At 32.7% G+C, this 17,064-nt stretch overlaps 1 protein-coding gene across 5 annotated transcripts in view; it reads right to left on the bottom strand.

Moving 5' to 3' along the window:
- Window positions 1–702: 702 nt before the first annotated feature.
- LOC107518684 (protein NPAT) overlaps window positions 703–17,064 on the bottom strand; it is a 59,594-nt gene continuing 43,232 nt past the window's right edge. For 3 of the 5 annotated variants that reach the window (XM_016160560.2, XM_016160562.2, XM_016160563.2), the window contains 5 exons: window positions 16,104–16,219; window positions 15,920–16,028; window positions 13,352–13,409; window positions 12,090–13,248; window positions 9,600–10,897 (listed from right to left, as the gene is read on the bottom strand). In XM_016160560.2, the coding sequence (XP_016016046.2) occupies window positions 10,820–10,897; window positions 12,090–13,248; window positions 13,352–13,409; window positions 15,920–16,028; window positions 16,104–16,219 (1,520 nt within the window). In that variant the 3' untranslated portion in view covers window positions 9,600–10,819. Of the gene's footprint in view, window positions 9,073–9,599; window positions 10,898–12,089; window positions 13,249–13,351; window positions 13,410–15,919; window positions 16,029–16,103; window positions 16,220–17,064 lie in introns of those variants that run through there. The other 2 variants (XM_036220217.1, XM_016160561.2) reach the window with 2 other exon arrangements.

The following is a 17,064-nucleotide window of genomic DNA, read 5'->3' as shown; positions in this document are numbered from 1 at the left end:
TTTTTTTTTAATCTTTAGAAGTTTAACATTTTTATGTTATAAAGTTGTAATATTTGAAATACCAGTGTGCAAACTTAGTGACTTATAAGTAGCTAGGAACTTTTTAGAAAATAATTTATTTTTGAGGACTATTAAAGATCAGGTGAGTGTCATCTACAGCTAATTTGGATCTAGTGGACTCTTTAATGTGAGAGTGGCTTTATTGGTCAGAGTAGCAGTCCCTCATACCATTAGTCAAAAAGCTACAGATGGTGTGTGCAGCACTGGAGAAAAACATGTGCTCAGGTCTAGAGTGGGTATAATTTCTCATAAGCTCAGCATTCCAGATTTGGGGTGGGGTCACACAGAAAATCCTGATATTTGAGCTCTGAATTACTATAGCAGCACAAAAAAATGGGAAAGTAGAAACTGCTCAACTGAATGGATTTATAAAGGGACGAGATTACCAACTCCAATATGCCACAATGCCTGTTTTTAAGCAAGGTAAAATGCAGCACAAGCTTATTGAATTGCATTTCATCTGGGAAAAAAATAAACACACTGTAGGCAGGGGCTATGCACACCAACCCCAGCTGCAGCTCTGGGAAGGGAAAGGTCCTATTTAATTTGAGATACACAGTAGTGGGGGAAGAGAGAGGACAGAAAAGGTCATTGTATATACATATTTCTTGGCAGATAATTCATCGTGGATCCTTATCTTTGAAGGAACCACAAAAAAAAAAAAAGGGAAAAAAGTTTCGTTGAAGGAATACTTTGAAAAATATCTGTATAGCAATCACAACTAACTTTTGTGGCTCATCATGTGCTAAGTACTGTCCTAGAAGCTTTGTATTTGTATTAATTCCTTTTAGCCTCAAAACAACAACAACAAAAAAACAAGAGGGTAGGAACATTATTCATACTAGACAGATAAGGAAATTGAGGCATGGAGAGGCTAAATAATCATTCCAAGGTTAAAGACCTGGTAAGTAGCTGAGGTAAGTTTAAATTGAAGCAGTCTTGCTCCAGCGCCCACGTTCTTAACTCACTGTGTTTATCTTCTCAGTACTCTTCATAAATATATGCCCTAAATGCAACAGGAACTGGGTAAAATTCATGAAGAGGAAACCCAAAATATATCAGAACACTTCATTGAAGATAAGCAGAATTAACAATGCAGCCAAAAGTCAGTAATCTGGAAATGTCTGAGGAGCTCTGACAATTCTGAGAAAAAGTGGAGAGGAAACAAAAAAAAAAAGATACAGAATCAAGTAAATGGTAGTTCTTGAAAAGAAATAAAAATGGTATTCTGGTAGTAATTACAATATAATAAAAACCAAGATTTTTTTTTAGTACTAAGCAAGCAGATTTTACTTATTTCATTAGCAAATTAACAGAATCATGCTAAGACAATCTGGAGAAAACATAGTAAAAGAAAAAAATTCTTCAAACATCTTGGTAGAATAATAGATAGCCTCAGTCCTTATTTCTATTATATTAAATGCCAAAAGATAAGTGACCGACACCTGCATAGTATTTTTAACAGAATAAAGTGATAAAGATACTAGATAGTATCTACGTATGTATGCAGGAGCTTAGAAAATACAGAACTGTGATATATTTCTTCCAAACAGGAAAAAAATCAAAATTAAGAATGCAGTAATGTGAAAGTTAAAATATTTTTATATGACCAAGGACTGGCTGGGGAGAATGGGAACATACTAGTAAAAAAGGGATAGAAATTATAGTTGGCTAAACAATGCGTGGTTTAGGGGCACTGAGCCCTGGTGCAGTCAAAAATCTGCATATAACTTTTGACTCCCCAAGAACTTAAGTCGTCCCTCAGTATCTACAGGGGATTGGTTCCAGGACCCCCTTGCAGATATAAAAACGCAATGATGCTTAAGTGCCCTATGTAAAATGGTGTAGCTCAATGCATACAGTTGGCCCTTCACCTCTACAGACTCTCAACCATGGATCAGAAACAGTGCAGGTATCCACTGAAAAAGTTTAAGAGACAAAAGGGAACTCTGGCCAGACTGATAAGGTTCATATCTTACATAAGATTACTCTGTCAAGATTGAGAGAGACGGCTATTTTACCTCATGCACAGAAATCAACAGAGTAAAGAAGAAATGAAGTGTTCCAAATAAAAGAACAAGATAAAACTGCAGAAATAGACCTTTATGAAAGAGATAGGCAATTTACCTGATTAAAAAAAATCAAATTGATGGTCATAAAGATGCTCAACGAGGTTAAAAGAACAATGCATAAAGAAAATGAGAATTTCAAAAAAGAGAAGTGGTGAAAGAAAAAACTGCCAACCAAAAATATTTTACCCAGTAAAGGTGTCCTTCAGAAATGAAGGAAAAATAGTTTTTAGACAAGCAAAAACTGAAGTTCATCACAACTAGACCGGTCTTAAACAGGAAATATTAAAGAATATTCTTCAACCTGAAACAAAACCACACTAGTAATAAGAAAACATTTGAAAATATGTCTCACTAGTAAACTCAGAATACTCTAATGTTGTAATGTTGGTGGGTAAATCACTTATTACTCTAGACAAAAGTATTGAACATAGTATATCTTCAAAAAATTTTAATAGAGACACAAGATGAAAATATGTAAATTGTGATACTGAACACAAAATGTTGGGGGAGGAGAGTAAAGACCTTGATTGAGTATATATTTGAAATTAAGTTGTTATAGGTAAAAATAGACTTACAAATGATATATTTTATGTAAGTATCATGGTAACCACAAAGCAAAAACCTGTAATAGGTTTTTAAAAAACATGAGAGGAAAAAAAAAAAGGAATCTAAGCCCAGCACTACAAGAAATCATCAAATCACAAAGAGAGCAAGAGATAAACAAATTACAAAACAGTCAGAGAACAATATTAAAAATGGCAAGTGAAATCCATATCTATCAATAATCACTTTGAATGTAAATGAACTAAATTTTCCCATCAAAAGACACAGAATGGCTGAATGGAAAAAAAAATACCCATCTCTATGCCGCCCACGAGAGACTCACTTAGGCTTTTTAAAGACACATGCAGACAAAGTAAAGGGATAGGAAAAGATATCTCATGCATGGAAAGCAACAGAAAGCACTTATATTGGACAAAATGGACTTCAAGACAAAGACTGTAATAAAATACAAAGAAGGTCATTATCTAATGATAAAGAGGTCAATCCAAGAAGAGGATAAATAATTGTAAATATTTATGCATGCAACACAGGCGCACCAAAATATATAAGGCACATATGAACATACCTGACGGGAGAAATAGACAGCAATATAGTAATAGTAGGGGACTTCATTATCGCACTTTTAACGATGTATAGGAAATCAAAACAAAACAATTATCAAAGTGGTATGGTATTAGTATAAAAAGACATGTAAATCAATGGAATACAATAAAGCCCAGAAATATACATATAAATGGTCAATTAATTTAGGACAAAGGAGCCAAAATACACAATGAGAAAAGGACAGTCTCTTCAATGAATGGTGCTGTGAAAAATAGCCAGCCATATGCAAAATAATGAAACTGGACCCCTATCTCACATCATACATAAAAATCAACTGAAAATGAATTAAAGATGGAAATTTAAGACCTGGAACTGTAAAATTCCAGGAGAATAACACATAGGGTGTAAGCTCCTTGACATGGGTCATGACAATGATTTTCTGGATTTGACACCAGAAACAAAGGCAACAGAAACAAAAATAAGCAAGTGGGACTACATTAAACTAAAAGTTTCTGCACAACCAAGAGAATCATCAACACAATGAAAAGGCAACCTATAGAATGAGAGAAAATATTTGCTAACATAACTGATTAAGGGTGAATGTCCAAAATATGTAAAGAACTCACACAACTCAATAGCAAAAAACCCCACAAACAAACCATTTAAAAAATGGGCAGAGGTACAGAACAGGCATTTTTCTAAGGAAGACATACAAATGACCTGTAGGTACATGAAAAATGCTCAACATGAGTGCTCATCACTGAAATACAAATCAAAACCACAATGAGATCAATTTATACCTTTTAAGAACGGCTGTCAATAAAAAGACAAGATCATAAATGTTGGTAAGATGTGGAGAAAAGGGAATTCTCGTGCACTGTTGGTGAAAATGTGAACTGGTGCAATGACTATGGGAAACAGTATGGATGTTCCTCTGAAAATTAAAGAGAAAAAAATATGATCCAGTGATCCCACTTCTGGGTATACATCCAGAGGAAATGAACTATTATCTGCCCTCCAATACTTACTGCCATGGCTGAGATATGGAAACTCCTAAGTGGCAGTCAACACATGAGTGGATAAAAAAGATGTGGTAAATATATACTATAAAATATTATTCAGCCATGAGAAAGAAGGAAATCCTGCCATTTGTGACAGGATTCTATCTTGATGGAATTAAGCTATATAAAATAAGCACAGCAGAGAAAGACAAAATACTGTACGGTAACACTATTATTTGGAATTTAAGAAAAGTCAAAATCATCTGCAGGAATGTGGTTGCTATGGCATGGTGTAAAGGTAATAACAGGGAGAGGTTAGTAAAAGGGTACAACATTTCAGCTATCAGAGAATAAAGTCTGAGCATCTAAAGTACACAATGGTGACTACAGCTGAGAGTACTGTAATTACATAATTCAAACAGAACTCAAATGTTGCACACACAAAGATAAATATGAGGTGATGCATGTGTTAATTAACTAGACGGGAAGAATTCTTTCACAGTGTATACATAGATAAAATCAACATTATGTATACCTTTACAATTAATTTTACCTCAATAAAGCTAAAAAAAAAAAAAATGAAGTTATGAGTTACACCCTATACACTGAGCAGTAATACCTAATAACTGAAGCAAAAACTATGGCCAAGATAATTGTAATGGGAAATCAAACATTTATGACAGAAGTGTTTAAAGCAGTTAGATGCAATTTGATAGTTTAAGATTGAATAAATATCAAACTTTTTCTTTTTATAAACAAAATTCCTGCTTTTAAGCATCCATACAACATTTATAGAAAAATTTAACCTATCCTTTGACCACAACAAAACCAAATTTGTAAAAAAAGCATGTTACCTTACTCCAAGTAATAAAGACATAAAAAATAACTAAACAAAAAAGTGAAAGTACTTACCCCATCTTCCAAATTTTGATGTAGAAAGTTGAAATCAGACCTAAATTTATCACTTTAATGAAATATATGGTTTTAAAAGAAAAAAAAATCAGATAACTTCAATTTAAGCAGTTAAACATGAAAAAGAACTCTGAGGAAAACAGGAAACAAAGAATAAGAAATTACTGAATCAGAAAGGTATACAAATGTCAAATATTAGAGTTAATTTTGTTATAAAAAAGCCACATTTAAAGAAAACACAAGTAAATATTAACACATTTTCTTCTGCAAAAGCCTCCATGCCTAGAAGATTTATCAGTGATTTAAGGAAGTTACTTCCCATTCTAAATAAACTCCTGTAGAAAATAGAAATAAACAAATAAGCTAATTGTTAAAGTGCTTATTATATTCTAGACATCGACCTAAATGCTTTACATATATTGCCTTATTTAAATATTGCATTAATCTTAAAACAGGTACTATTTATTATTCCAACATACAGATAAACTAAAAAGAGATGGAAAGTTTCACATTCATTTAAAAAAATTGGTGTAAGCTTGAAATCAATTTCATTAAAAGTAAACATTTAAAATGTTGACAAATCAAATTTAGTTATATTTAAAGAATCACTAAGATTGCAAAGTATACAATATTAGTATTATTAATATAAAAATAAATTCATGGGTTTAATAAAAATAATTTGATATTAGAACAGCACCTAGTTAAGTTGAACAGATACTCCTAATGCAAATTCTTAAATTACTGTAAGAAAAGTCAACATTATACTTAACATTTCCCATTAAAATGAGAAATAAGATAATGAAGTCTACTTTGATCATTATTAGTTGAACTAGAAGTGCTAATCAGTGTAGTAAGAAAAAATAAAATTGGCAAAAAATTATTTAGAGGTGATACATCTTTAGTAAATAAAAAATAACCGTGAAGAAAGCCATTAATTCTACTAGAGTTCACTCAGTAAGGGGCCCAAATATAAAATATAAAATAAATAAATCTTATATAGTAATCAAGATGGCATGTGACTGACACATCTTTAAAAAACAATCCAATAGAACAGACTAGGATCCAGAAGGAAATCCAGATAGATAGTTTACCAGCTTATGACAATGGTAACAGTGCAATATATTTGGGAAAGGATAGTCTTTCCTCAATAAATGGTGCTGGGTTAATTAGATATCTCTATGGAAAATAAATTGAAGATGGATGATCAAGGAAAACACAGAAGGTTAAACAAAACTGAGTAAAATAGTTAGACATCTGCTATCCATCTGAAAAGGACTAGTTAGTATCTATTTATTACATATCAGTAATAAAAGGTAGACAACCCAATATAAAAATGGGCAGAAACTCCACAAAAGATTATCGAAATGGCCAATAAGCATTTGAAATGGTATTCAACTTTATCAGGAACAATTAAAACCACAACGTGTTACCAGCATACTTCACCAAAATGGCTAAAATAAAAATACCAAGGACTAACGATGTGGAGACTGGAACTCCCCTTATACTGTTGATAGTATGATTTGGTATAGCCACTCTGAAAAACTGAAAAATATGATTAAGGTTGGATATATACAATCCTAGGACCAACAACTCCACTCCTAAGTACACATCCAACTGAAAAGTGTAATACATTCACCAAAAAACATGTATAAGAATATTCACAAGTTCTATTCAAAATAGCTTCAAACTGGAATTAATTTAAATGTTCAACTATAAAAGGGATTAACTGTGGTGTAATACAATGTGGATAAACACAATGAAAAAAATACACAGTATTGAGGATGAGAACTGAGTTATATACAACATGTGTAGATCTTGCAATGTTGAGCAAAATAAATTATGAAAGACTATATACTGCATGAATCCATTATACAGGGTTAAAAAAACAAGCTGAACCTATGGTGCTACAAGTCAGAATAATAATTGCCCTTGGGGCTAACAGTTACCAGACTGAAGCATGAGGGGATTCTAGGGTCCTGGCAATGTTCTATTCTTGATCTGGGAAATTAAGTGAATGAGTTTACTTTTAGGAAATTCATTGAACTGTATGAACTTAATAGTTTATGTACCTTTTCTATATTATGCTGCCATAAAAATTTTACATTAACTAAAAAAGCAATAGTTAAAACAAAACAATGGAATGAAGAATTCCCTAAATATAGCAACAAACAATAAAATACCCAGTTTAGCAAGAAATTTATGAGGATAAGAAATAACTACATAACTATTATGCATACCATATTACCATTACCATTTCCTTATTTCAGTATCAGATAACTTAAAGGGTTAATGTAGTTTAAATGAATATTTCACAGAATTTTAACTTGAAATAATACAAGTCAATTCTGAAGTTACCAGGGAGCATAAAAGGAGCGAGCACTTAAAAAATAAGCTATAATGGACACAAAGCTATAATTAAATCACTGGCACAAAATAATCTATGCACCACAGAATATATAGTGTGTGCATATGTGTATAAAAATTAATATAGGTCCAAAATCTTTGATTTTACACCTTTATGATTAGCTGGGTTTCATAATAGGATTTTAAAAAGTAACACAATGTATATGTTATATACCCTCAGTTAAATCTGAAACAACACACTAAGCACATAACTATTTTTCCAGCAAAATATGAACGTTTACATCAAATGAGGACTCAGGCCTTATGTCAAATCAGGTCAGGTTTTGCCATGAAATGAGTTTTGATGCTAAACTTAGGGGGAAATATTGGTTGTTAGACCTTTTGAATTCTAGAATTGTGAATAAAACATAGTGCATCAATACAGAACAAGAGAGACATTATAAGTAAATGTATGTGGGAGAGATACCTTATTTTAACTAATTATACTGAGTCAAGTGGTTAAATATTTAGGGAAAAAAATGTACATTTTTACTTCAAACCAGGTACCAAAACAAATTATATGTGGATAGCTTACTACTAATTTAACAAATCAAGAAATAAAAGCTTGTAAACCAGTGATGATATAGCTGAATATATATCTGTAAGAGATAAGCATATACTATAGAAAAAAAAAATGACAATTTGCTGGCAAGAATGTAAATTAATTTTCTGGAAGAATTGGGCAAAATGTATTGAGATCCTTACGAAATGCACATTAATTTTTTGATTTGGAATTCCACTCTCTAAAATGTCTCCTAAGGAAATAACTGATAACATATTTATAAAAATGTTCACTATTTTTAAAAATATAGCTAAAAACTGCAAAATGCTTGATATTATCTTAAGTAAAAGAAGCATCATAAGTATAATTTAAATTCAACTATGCAGAAAAAATAATTTAGGAAAAAGGGACTAAGTATGTTAAAATATCAACTAACAATTATAAAAAGTCTATTAAAAGAGGAAGTATAGTAATAAAGTCAAAACTTGATGATAATTTCAAAAAGTTGGGCCTGAGGCTGAAAGATGGTGGCTTGAGAAATGGATGAACACAGACTATGCCTTTGAAAGTATTCCTATTGAAGCTTAAATCTTGGTCTCCCTAATAGTCAAGCTTTTGACAAACCTGACCATCACGCCTTTGCTGAATGTTAATGGATGCTTTTCTCATATAAAATTTCAACATTTGGTTAGAATTAAAGGGTTCTAACAATATCTAGGGCTAAAATAATCAACTTAATTATAAGACTTCAAAGACTTGGCATACACTGACATATTAATCACTAAGTAATGTCCAAAATAAAGAGTGAATCTCTTTTGTTGTAAAAGTGGCCACAAGTTGTTTGTGGTATACTTTGACCCTAAAATGCTGTCACTGGGCATCTGACAGTTAAAATAGGTTACCAGGTACAATACTAAAATTAAGTCCAGCACACATGGACTTTTAAGGTAAAATGTGGATTTTGGTTTTGGTCTTAAACATAAATGAAAGCTCCAAGTATGAGTTTGTCTTTGGACTCTATCAGTGGCTGCTGGCTAGTGAACTAAGAATCTTGAAGAAAGTGAACTTATTTGTAGGTGAATTCTTAGTACTTTGCACACAGACTAACTAAATAAAAAAGAAATCTGTAATTTTCAGCATTATGTGAACTTCTGAAAAAGCAAGAACTGACTTGCAAAGGAATTTAATCAAAGTATCTAAACAAGAATGACTGCTAATATTAATTCAAACTTTAAGTTAATGAAAATATTTATTCAAACCTAACTGTATTACAGTACCATGTTGAGTTAAATAAACTTTAACTGTATATTTAGTCCTTAAGAATAGACCACTCCATATCATAAAAATGTCTTCCAACACAAATTTCTGCTGTAAGGTTCAGCAATTATGAAGTGATTTCCACACTGAGAAATGTTGTGTTAGAGTAGGATGGATTTCATTTTTTAAAGGCCCAGTACAAAAAATGGTTGCGGAAAATAACTCTTTTACCAGTACATCGGTAGAAAAAAACCTTAATATATCTGATATTTAACCAAACAGAAAGCACTTAAAAGAACATACTTTAATATCTAGGCACAATCGGTCAGGTACTAATTATAATTTCTGTTCTCACTTAAAGGTTTAAACCAATTCATCCACTTGACTGACGTGTGTGAGTCTAATACAAAGAAGGCACCTCTTTCATTCTCCTTTTTTAAGAATAACTCTTAAAAACATTTTAAGGGACACAGAGACAATGTGCTACATCTAAGTACAATTATAGTTATGTAACATAGCTCATTTCAGGAAAAATTCCATTAAAACATAAAACTGTGATTTTCCTTCTTACATCTTATGATGGACATGGCTTTCTAAAAGGATGCCAGAAGATAACCCTCCACATAAGCTTTAATATAGAATACAAGATTTAAATTAAATATGTATTGGTCACTACTATGTAAGGAGTTCTATGAATTAGTGCAATTCTTTAAATTCCCAGTACTTAAGGGAAAAGTATATACATCCCAAGAAATCTCAGCTACTACATAACCAAACTTTTTATGGCTCAATAGTTTAGACACTTAAAGTTCTGTAAAAGGTCTTGAAAATTATAAACAAAAGATCAAATACGCAAATGGTTTACAAAACTCTCTTTAAAACAGAGACCAGAACGACCAGAAGTATAAAATTTCAGGAACATAATCTTTACTGCAATTATGAGACAAGTTGGTCAAGTATTCACTATAGAAAAACCCAAATTGTTTTCTGGTTGCTTTACTACCATTTGAGGTGGTTATCACTTTTGTACTACTTAGTGGCTATGTCTTTAAATATTTTATTGGACAATTACTGAAGGCAATTTATAAGAAAAAACATATTTCCCCCCCAAAGTGAGAAACTATTCCAGATAAATAAGCCTCAGAATTAGGGATCAAAAGAAGTCAAAAAACACAGTGTAAGAACATTAGGTTGATTGAACCTCTATTTCAACAATATTTACACAATATTTACAATATGCAATTGTCAAAGCTATACAGTTTTGCAGATTGGCTTTACTTACATTTCTGCAAATATTTTTTTCCAAAATAAAAATATATCAAGTAAATCTATTTACAAACTAGGAAGCTGCTTCAGAAACAGCATGATCTAGATATAAAGTGAAATTTCAGTACGACGAAAGTGCAGGTCATGCTTTCAGATTTCTGTCAATATCTCATTCCCTACACTCATAGTTTAAGGGATACGAGTTTTAAACAGCTATTGTATTTATATGTTCAGAATGTTTACTCATCATAATGCAAGGATAACAAAAATTTGTCCACATCCATTCCAGCTGGAAATGAACTGGGTAGCTTCTTTTTCTGTCAAAGAAAATGAAAATAAAATAAAATAAAATAAAAAGAAAGAAAAAATAAACCTAAGTTAACATATTGAACTCAAACAAGGCTATAAAGCTTTAAGTCAACTCAGAACCCTTATTGGGTTCCTCTATATACTACTAAAATTGTTGCTAAATTTTTTAGTTCATTAGAATTTTAGTTATACAAAGAAGTACATACAAATTTTATAAATCTAAGGCAATAAAATATACATCAATGTTTCTTCCAATATTAGTTTAGGGCAAAAGACATTATACGAATCCAGAATGTTGAATGAGATAAGATAGAACATGCTTTCTATAAGGTGGTCATTATTGCCAAGCCATAAACCTTAGAAAGCTTTACTAAAGTTTTAAGAGTAACAGGTACTTTTCAAGTTCCAAACACATAATATACATCAGGTACTATACATTTAGTCCTCACAGCCATCAGGTAAGATGTGTGGTAACCTTCTGTTAAATCATGCAGCTGAGACTCAGAGAGGCTATATGGGCTTAACTACAGTCACAGAACCAATAAGGAGATGCAGGATTCTAACCTAGACTTGCATGGCAGCAAAGCCAAGATTCTTTCCCTGATACCATATAAACACCTTTCTTTCTACTCAATCCATTTACTAAATGGCTAAACAGATTTAGGAAAAATGAGTTTCATTTGTCAATTCTATCCCTGTAATGCTTTCCTCCAGATAACCAGGGTTAAAGAAAAAAAAAAAACAACAGGTAAATTAGTTTTTACACTGCTCAACATATTAACATCTAAAAGTCTATGAAAGACATGGCAGGACATGTGAAAAAAAATCAAGATGTAAGAATCGCTTGGTAAAAAAAAAAGTTTACATGGTAACTCTACACACAATCGTGGCGTCCCAATCTTTGACGCATTATGAATTTTCCCCCACAAAAACTTGGAACCTACCATGACATAAACAAAACCTCCTTTTCCCAAGGAAGATGTTTATAAACAAAAACCATAGATTGTTTTGAAAATGCCTAGACAACTGAGTACCACACTGGCTGAGAGACACTACAACAGAATATTTATTGCTAATCAAAGCTCAGAGCTGTCTGACCAGATTGTTCAGTCAGAAATGGCAAAAAATGCTGAGCTTTTTTAAGTGAGCACTGAAGGAAGGGCAAAGGTATAATTTTGAAATTAAAATGTTAAAACTTGCCTTAATTCTCTTCTTTTTCATTGGTACTGATGAATTTGTAATATTTTTATTAGAAGTACGAGAGTTTCGCTCACGCTCATCTAATTCCTCAATTTTCCGCTTTTTTGTGGTGTTCCTTGAAGATGCTCTAAACTGTTGTGTATTGTCTTTTAGAGGAGTTGTTGATGTAGTCCTAGAAATGGCTGCTCTGGAAAGAATCATTAATGTATGGGCAGCCATGTTTACACTATTTTCACTCCCTGTTTCACTGGCAGGGCTGCAGGCAGGCAAATCTGGGGTGACAGGAGGGACCATTACTTTGGGTGTACTACTATCTTCAATGAAACGCCTACTAGAAGGGACCTTGATACCATCTGTAGGTTCTTCTTTATGTTTTTCCCCTGCCCCTGAGCCAGATGTACGGGGTACAGATAAATGAGTACTATCAGTGAGCCTATTTACTGGGCTATGTCGCTGAACATCCTGTAACATTTCTGTGGTATGTTTACTTAGCGGGTTAATCAAAGAATTGGCAGATTTGGTTTGTTCCTGTTTTAGATCCTTCATGGCTGCACCTACTGAAATGACATTTTTACTGTTTGAGGATGTTCCTTGTTTTTTGGTTAGTTCTTGCAGTGAAGCTATAGTTTTCTCATTCCGTAAACCCCCATTTTGTTGCCCATTAGACAGTTTTGAAGTTTCTGGATTTTTTTGCCTTTCCACGTCATTGCATAATTCATTCTCCTTATTAGCTGTTGCTTTATGAAAAGATTCCAGTCCAATTTCTGTTGGTGAAACTTTCTTTTCTGACAGAGCTTCTTTTACGGTGGTGTGTCGATTAATGGCAGTTTCTGATTTAGATAAAATCTTAGGCACAGGAGGTTTCTCTCTCTCCCTTTTGAGAGCATTATTAGAAGGGGGTTTTAAGGCAGAGGACATCATGGATGAATCACGATTAGGAAATAAAATGTCATTCTTTTCTCTGTTTTGGGATATCATCTTATGGCTTGTCCCCTGTGTATTTGCCATAGGAGAAGCAGTGTTATCAAAACAGAGCACACGTCTGTGGCTTTCAAATGGTTTGCTAGTTGGAACTATATTCTCTACTGAGAAGGGAACTGTGATTTCTTCTAGTTTTTTCCCAAGATCTGTTGCCATATTCTTGTCAGAAACTTCAATTCTTAAAAAAAAAAAAAAAAAAAAAATAGCAATATAAGGAAATCTTTTATGTTTTGAATCTGAGCATTCAAATAATTTATAATAGAAACTACTTTTATGCTCACCTTTGTGCATGACATCCAACTAAATGACTTGATGAATCCAAATTATTTACCTGCTTTCCTGGAATTACAAATGAATTGATTAGAAAAGAAAAACATTTCTGAAAGGGTATAATCCTCTGAAAGAAAAAGAAACAGACCACAGTATCACATATCATGAGAAAATATTTTAAATGATAGCTAATGTAGAAATGAAATACTTTCACATATTGAGTTTAAAAAGCAGCTCTGTAATATATACAAGATGATTACTCATCCATTTTACAGAGGAAATATGGATAGGAAACAAATGTCCTACTTCAACTTCAGGCAAATGTTATAAATCCAGTCTTTGGCTTTATGAATTACAATGCTCAATACAGCACTTAAGGATCCTATTTAGATTCGGAAAGTTACTTAAGGAAATATGTTACACTTATTTTAAAAATTTGCCCACGTAACTGTCATGTTTATTTGCAAGCCTAGAGCACATGCTCTGAAGCTTTAATAGCCATATTTTAATAATTTCCATGGACTTATAAGTTTATGTGAGAGAACAGCAAGATACAAAGCTTGAAAGAATATCAAAGATGAGATCATGAAAAAGACTATGTATTATGCAGGTTCCATAGAGAAACCTTAAGAGTTTTAAATATGAAAGATACATGATTAGATTTATGTTCTAGAGTCACTTTGGTAGTAGAAGAAAAAATATTGTAAACAGGAATTCTAGTTGGACGGCTATAAATATTCCAGGTAAGAGATGATGAGGGTCTCAAGAGACATTAAAGGGCAGTCACATAGATATGAAAGGTAAAGAAGGCATCAATGGTGACATTAACCAAGGGAGAAAAATTAGGCAGAAGAGGTCTTTGAGGAAGAAGAAGTGAAACTTAGATATGTAGAGCTTGAAGGTCTCAAATTACATAAAATTAGAAAAGCGGAGATGTAGTAGTTTAGTGGTGGTTCCAGAAGCCATCAATAGCATCAACTGTTAGAAGGAAATAAAGTAAGAATGGAAAATGTCCAATGCAAATGGCTACATTAGGCCACTGGTAACCCCAGTTTAAACAGTTTTAGTGGAAATATGAGAAAAGACAGTAAAATGAATAAGGAAAAATTGAGAGCTAAAAGGGGTTGGGGATAAAGAATTGGCAGGTGGGACAAACCTAAGTAACTTTATAGCCAGAAACAAAAGGAGCCGAAAATGAAAAGTTGAAGATCTATAATATAGAGCACAGGTAGAATGCATTAAGCTTATAAAGAATGAGATAATTATTCCTCTAAGGAAAGAATGCTTTTGGAAGTAGAGTAGGTACATATTAAATGGAGGGACATGAGAAAATGAAATTTACTGCTGATGAGTGGGGAGATAAAACCACTGGCCTAGAATGAGGAGGATGGGGATTGGATTTGAAATGAGCTGTCAAAGTCTTTCGGAATAGTCTGGGGGGGACAGGAAATAAAAAAGGATTGAAAATGACTGCTAAGTGGTAGCGAGGGTAAGAATTTTTAAAGTGGTATTAAAGGATATGACACTTTTTCTAAAGCAATGTTAATTTAAGAAGCTCAGGTGTAAAGGCAGAGATTGATGGTTGTTGGTTAAATCCAGGACTGGAGCATAGCAAGTGGGTAATGGTAGAAGAATGTGAATATGAAGGTGTTAAAGAGTACTGGGAAAGTGGTTTGTGTGGTGAATTGTAGAGTCTAGCCTGGATATTAAAGGAACCGAATCCAGAAAGAAACTGAAAGTTCAGGTAAAAAGTAAAGATTCAAATAATAGGAGCCCTCAATGGTTGAAGAGAGACAAGGGATATATGAAAATGAATATTCTGAAAGAAGTTATTGGCCTTTAAAAATCACATAGGTCTAATAAAAACTAGTGAAAAATTGAAGGCAAAGATAGGGGAGAGATTGACTGGGGTAAAGATTAAAGACTTAGAAGTAGAAAGGCTCAAAGAATTCTGAGGGTTAGGGTATTAAGTATGTTAGCAAAATGGGCATTATGTTGCCCATGAAGATGGAAAAATTTGAACTGAGAATGAGGTACAAATTCATGGTGCATCATTCATCGAGGCCCTGAATAAAATCTGGTGTTACTTTGTCTGTAGTCTTTTGTTGACAAAATCTTTAATTTTGTAGTCAGAGCTACCACATTTTTTCATTTATAAATTATGTTTCTATTTTTTAAAAGCAATTTTTTTATCTCAGTATTATTAAGATATTCTCTTACATTTTCTTTTATTAACTGTTTTGCTTTTCACTTTTAGGTCTTTAATCACCTTGGAGTTCACGTTTGTACATGGTATAAGAAAGAGATCTAATTTTTTTTCCTGTAATATGTATAACAGCCAATAAATTTCATCCACTCAGATGTTACTTCTATCAAATGCAAGTTCCTATAAACACGTGGTCTCTTTCTAAACTTTTTTGTTCCATTTATCTTTTTAATTACTGCAAAAAACTTTAAGCAAAAAATGAACAATCACCCGTTGGGAATGGTGTAAGTATTCAAAAAGAAAATACTGTGGAGCTGCTGCAAACAAATGAATATATAGACATAAAAATGACACAATGAACTTAAAAATGTACCTGTACAAGGCTTATTTCTTAGTCCCTGAGTCTTCTGAGATTTTGGAGGTATGGAGAATTGAGGGATACTTCTATTGCATACAGGTGCTGCCAAAGGCATATGAAGGACCTATAAGAGAAGAGGCCATTAATTATACTATATTTAAAAAGTATCACCACACCATTTTTAGTTCATAAATCTTACAGGCTGAGGAGGAGCAGAAAATGTATTTCCATTCTGTCCAACCACAGACACAGGAATCATTCCTACCATTCCTTGGAGTACAGGCTGAACTGGAGAAGCAATTATGATAGCCGATCCTAAAATAAAACCAAAAAACTCAAAATTAGATTTTCTCTGATAAACAAGAGACATCAACATAATTACTAATTTGAAATAGACTATCTATAATTTAATTCTTTTTCCTTTACAATCTACTCTTCTTTTAAAAAAAATTTAGGACAAACAAGCTAAAAAGTAAATTTGAATATTAATGTAGACTTAGGGCATTTAGTCAAGTATCATAAGTAAGCACAAGCCTCCATAGCTAGATCATATTACAGTTATGTCTTGATTCTTTTAGAAAGAATAGTGAAACTGATTAAAATTAGGGTCCCAACTGAATGTTAACAGCCCAAGACTTGTTCACAATCTCAACCTATTATCTCAGTGGTACCGATCAAGAAGGGTCCAGATAAGTGAGCAACTAGTCATAACTTTGGGGGGAAATCACAATGCTTATATGGTTCTTAGAAGTCAACAATATAGTAAGTATGTGGCTATCATAATTTAGCTCTGTCCTGTAAATCAATCTTTCCTTCATACATTCACTAACTGCTTCTGTCAGGTTGATCTCACTTTCATGGACATCTACTTCACTGTCTCAAATACCTATGTACACCTGTGCTGCTTAAGGACTCCCTTCCTTTTACTCCAAATACTACTTTACTTCTCTAAGCTTCAACTCAAGTTCCCATTCTCTATTCATTCTGACCCCTCCTTTATCTTAAACAGCATATGAAACAGATCCATCAGGCTTAATATTTCATTGTTAATATTTAATCAGATTTTATTGTATGTCTGTAATGTAAAAAGAGCATGAAGCCTGGGAACCAATATATAAGAAAATGTAGATGCATGTGCCATAAGCTCTATCTTCAAGGAA

The sequence above is a fragment of the Rousettus aegyptiacus genome, unplaced genomic scaffold, assembly GCF_014176215.1.
Source record: "Rousettus aegyptiacus isolate mRouAeg1 unplaced genomic scaffold, mRouAeg1.p scaffold_m13_p_5, whole genome shotgun sequence".
NCBI lineage: Eukaryota > Metazoa > Chordata > Mammalia > Chiroptera > Pteropodidae > Rousettus > Rousettus aegyptiacus.
The sequence above is the reverse complement of the archived record's forward strand: the minus strand, read 5'-3'. Positions and strand labels throughout refer to the sequence as shown.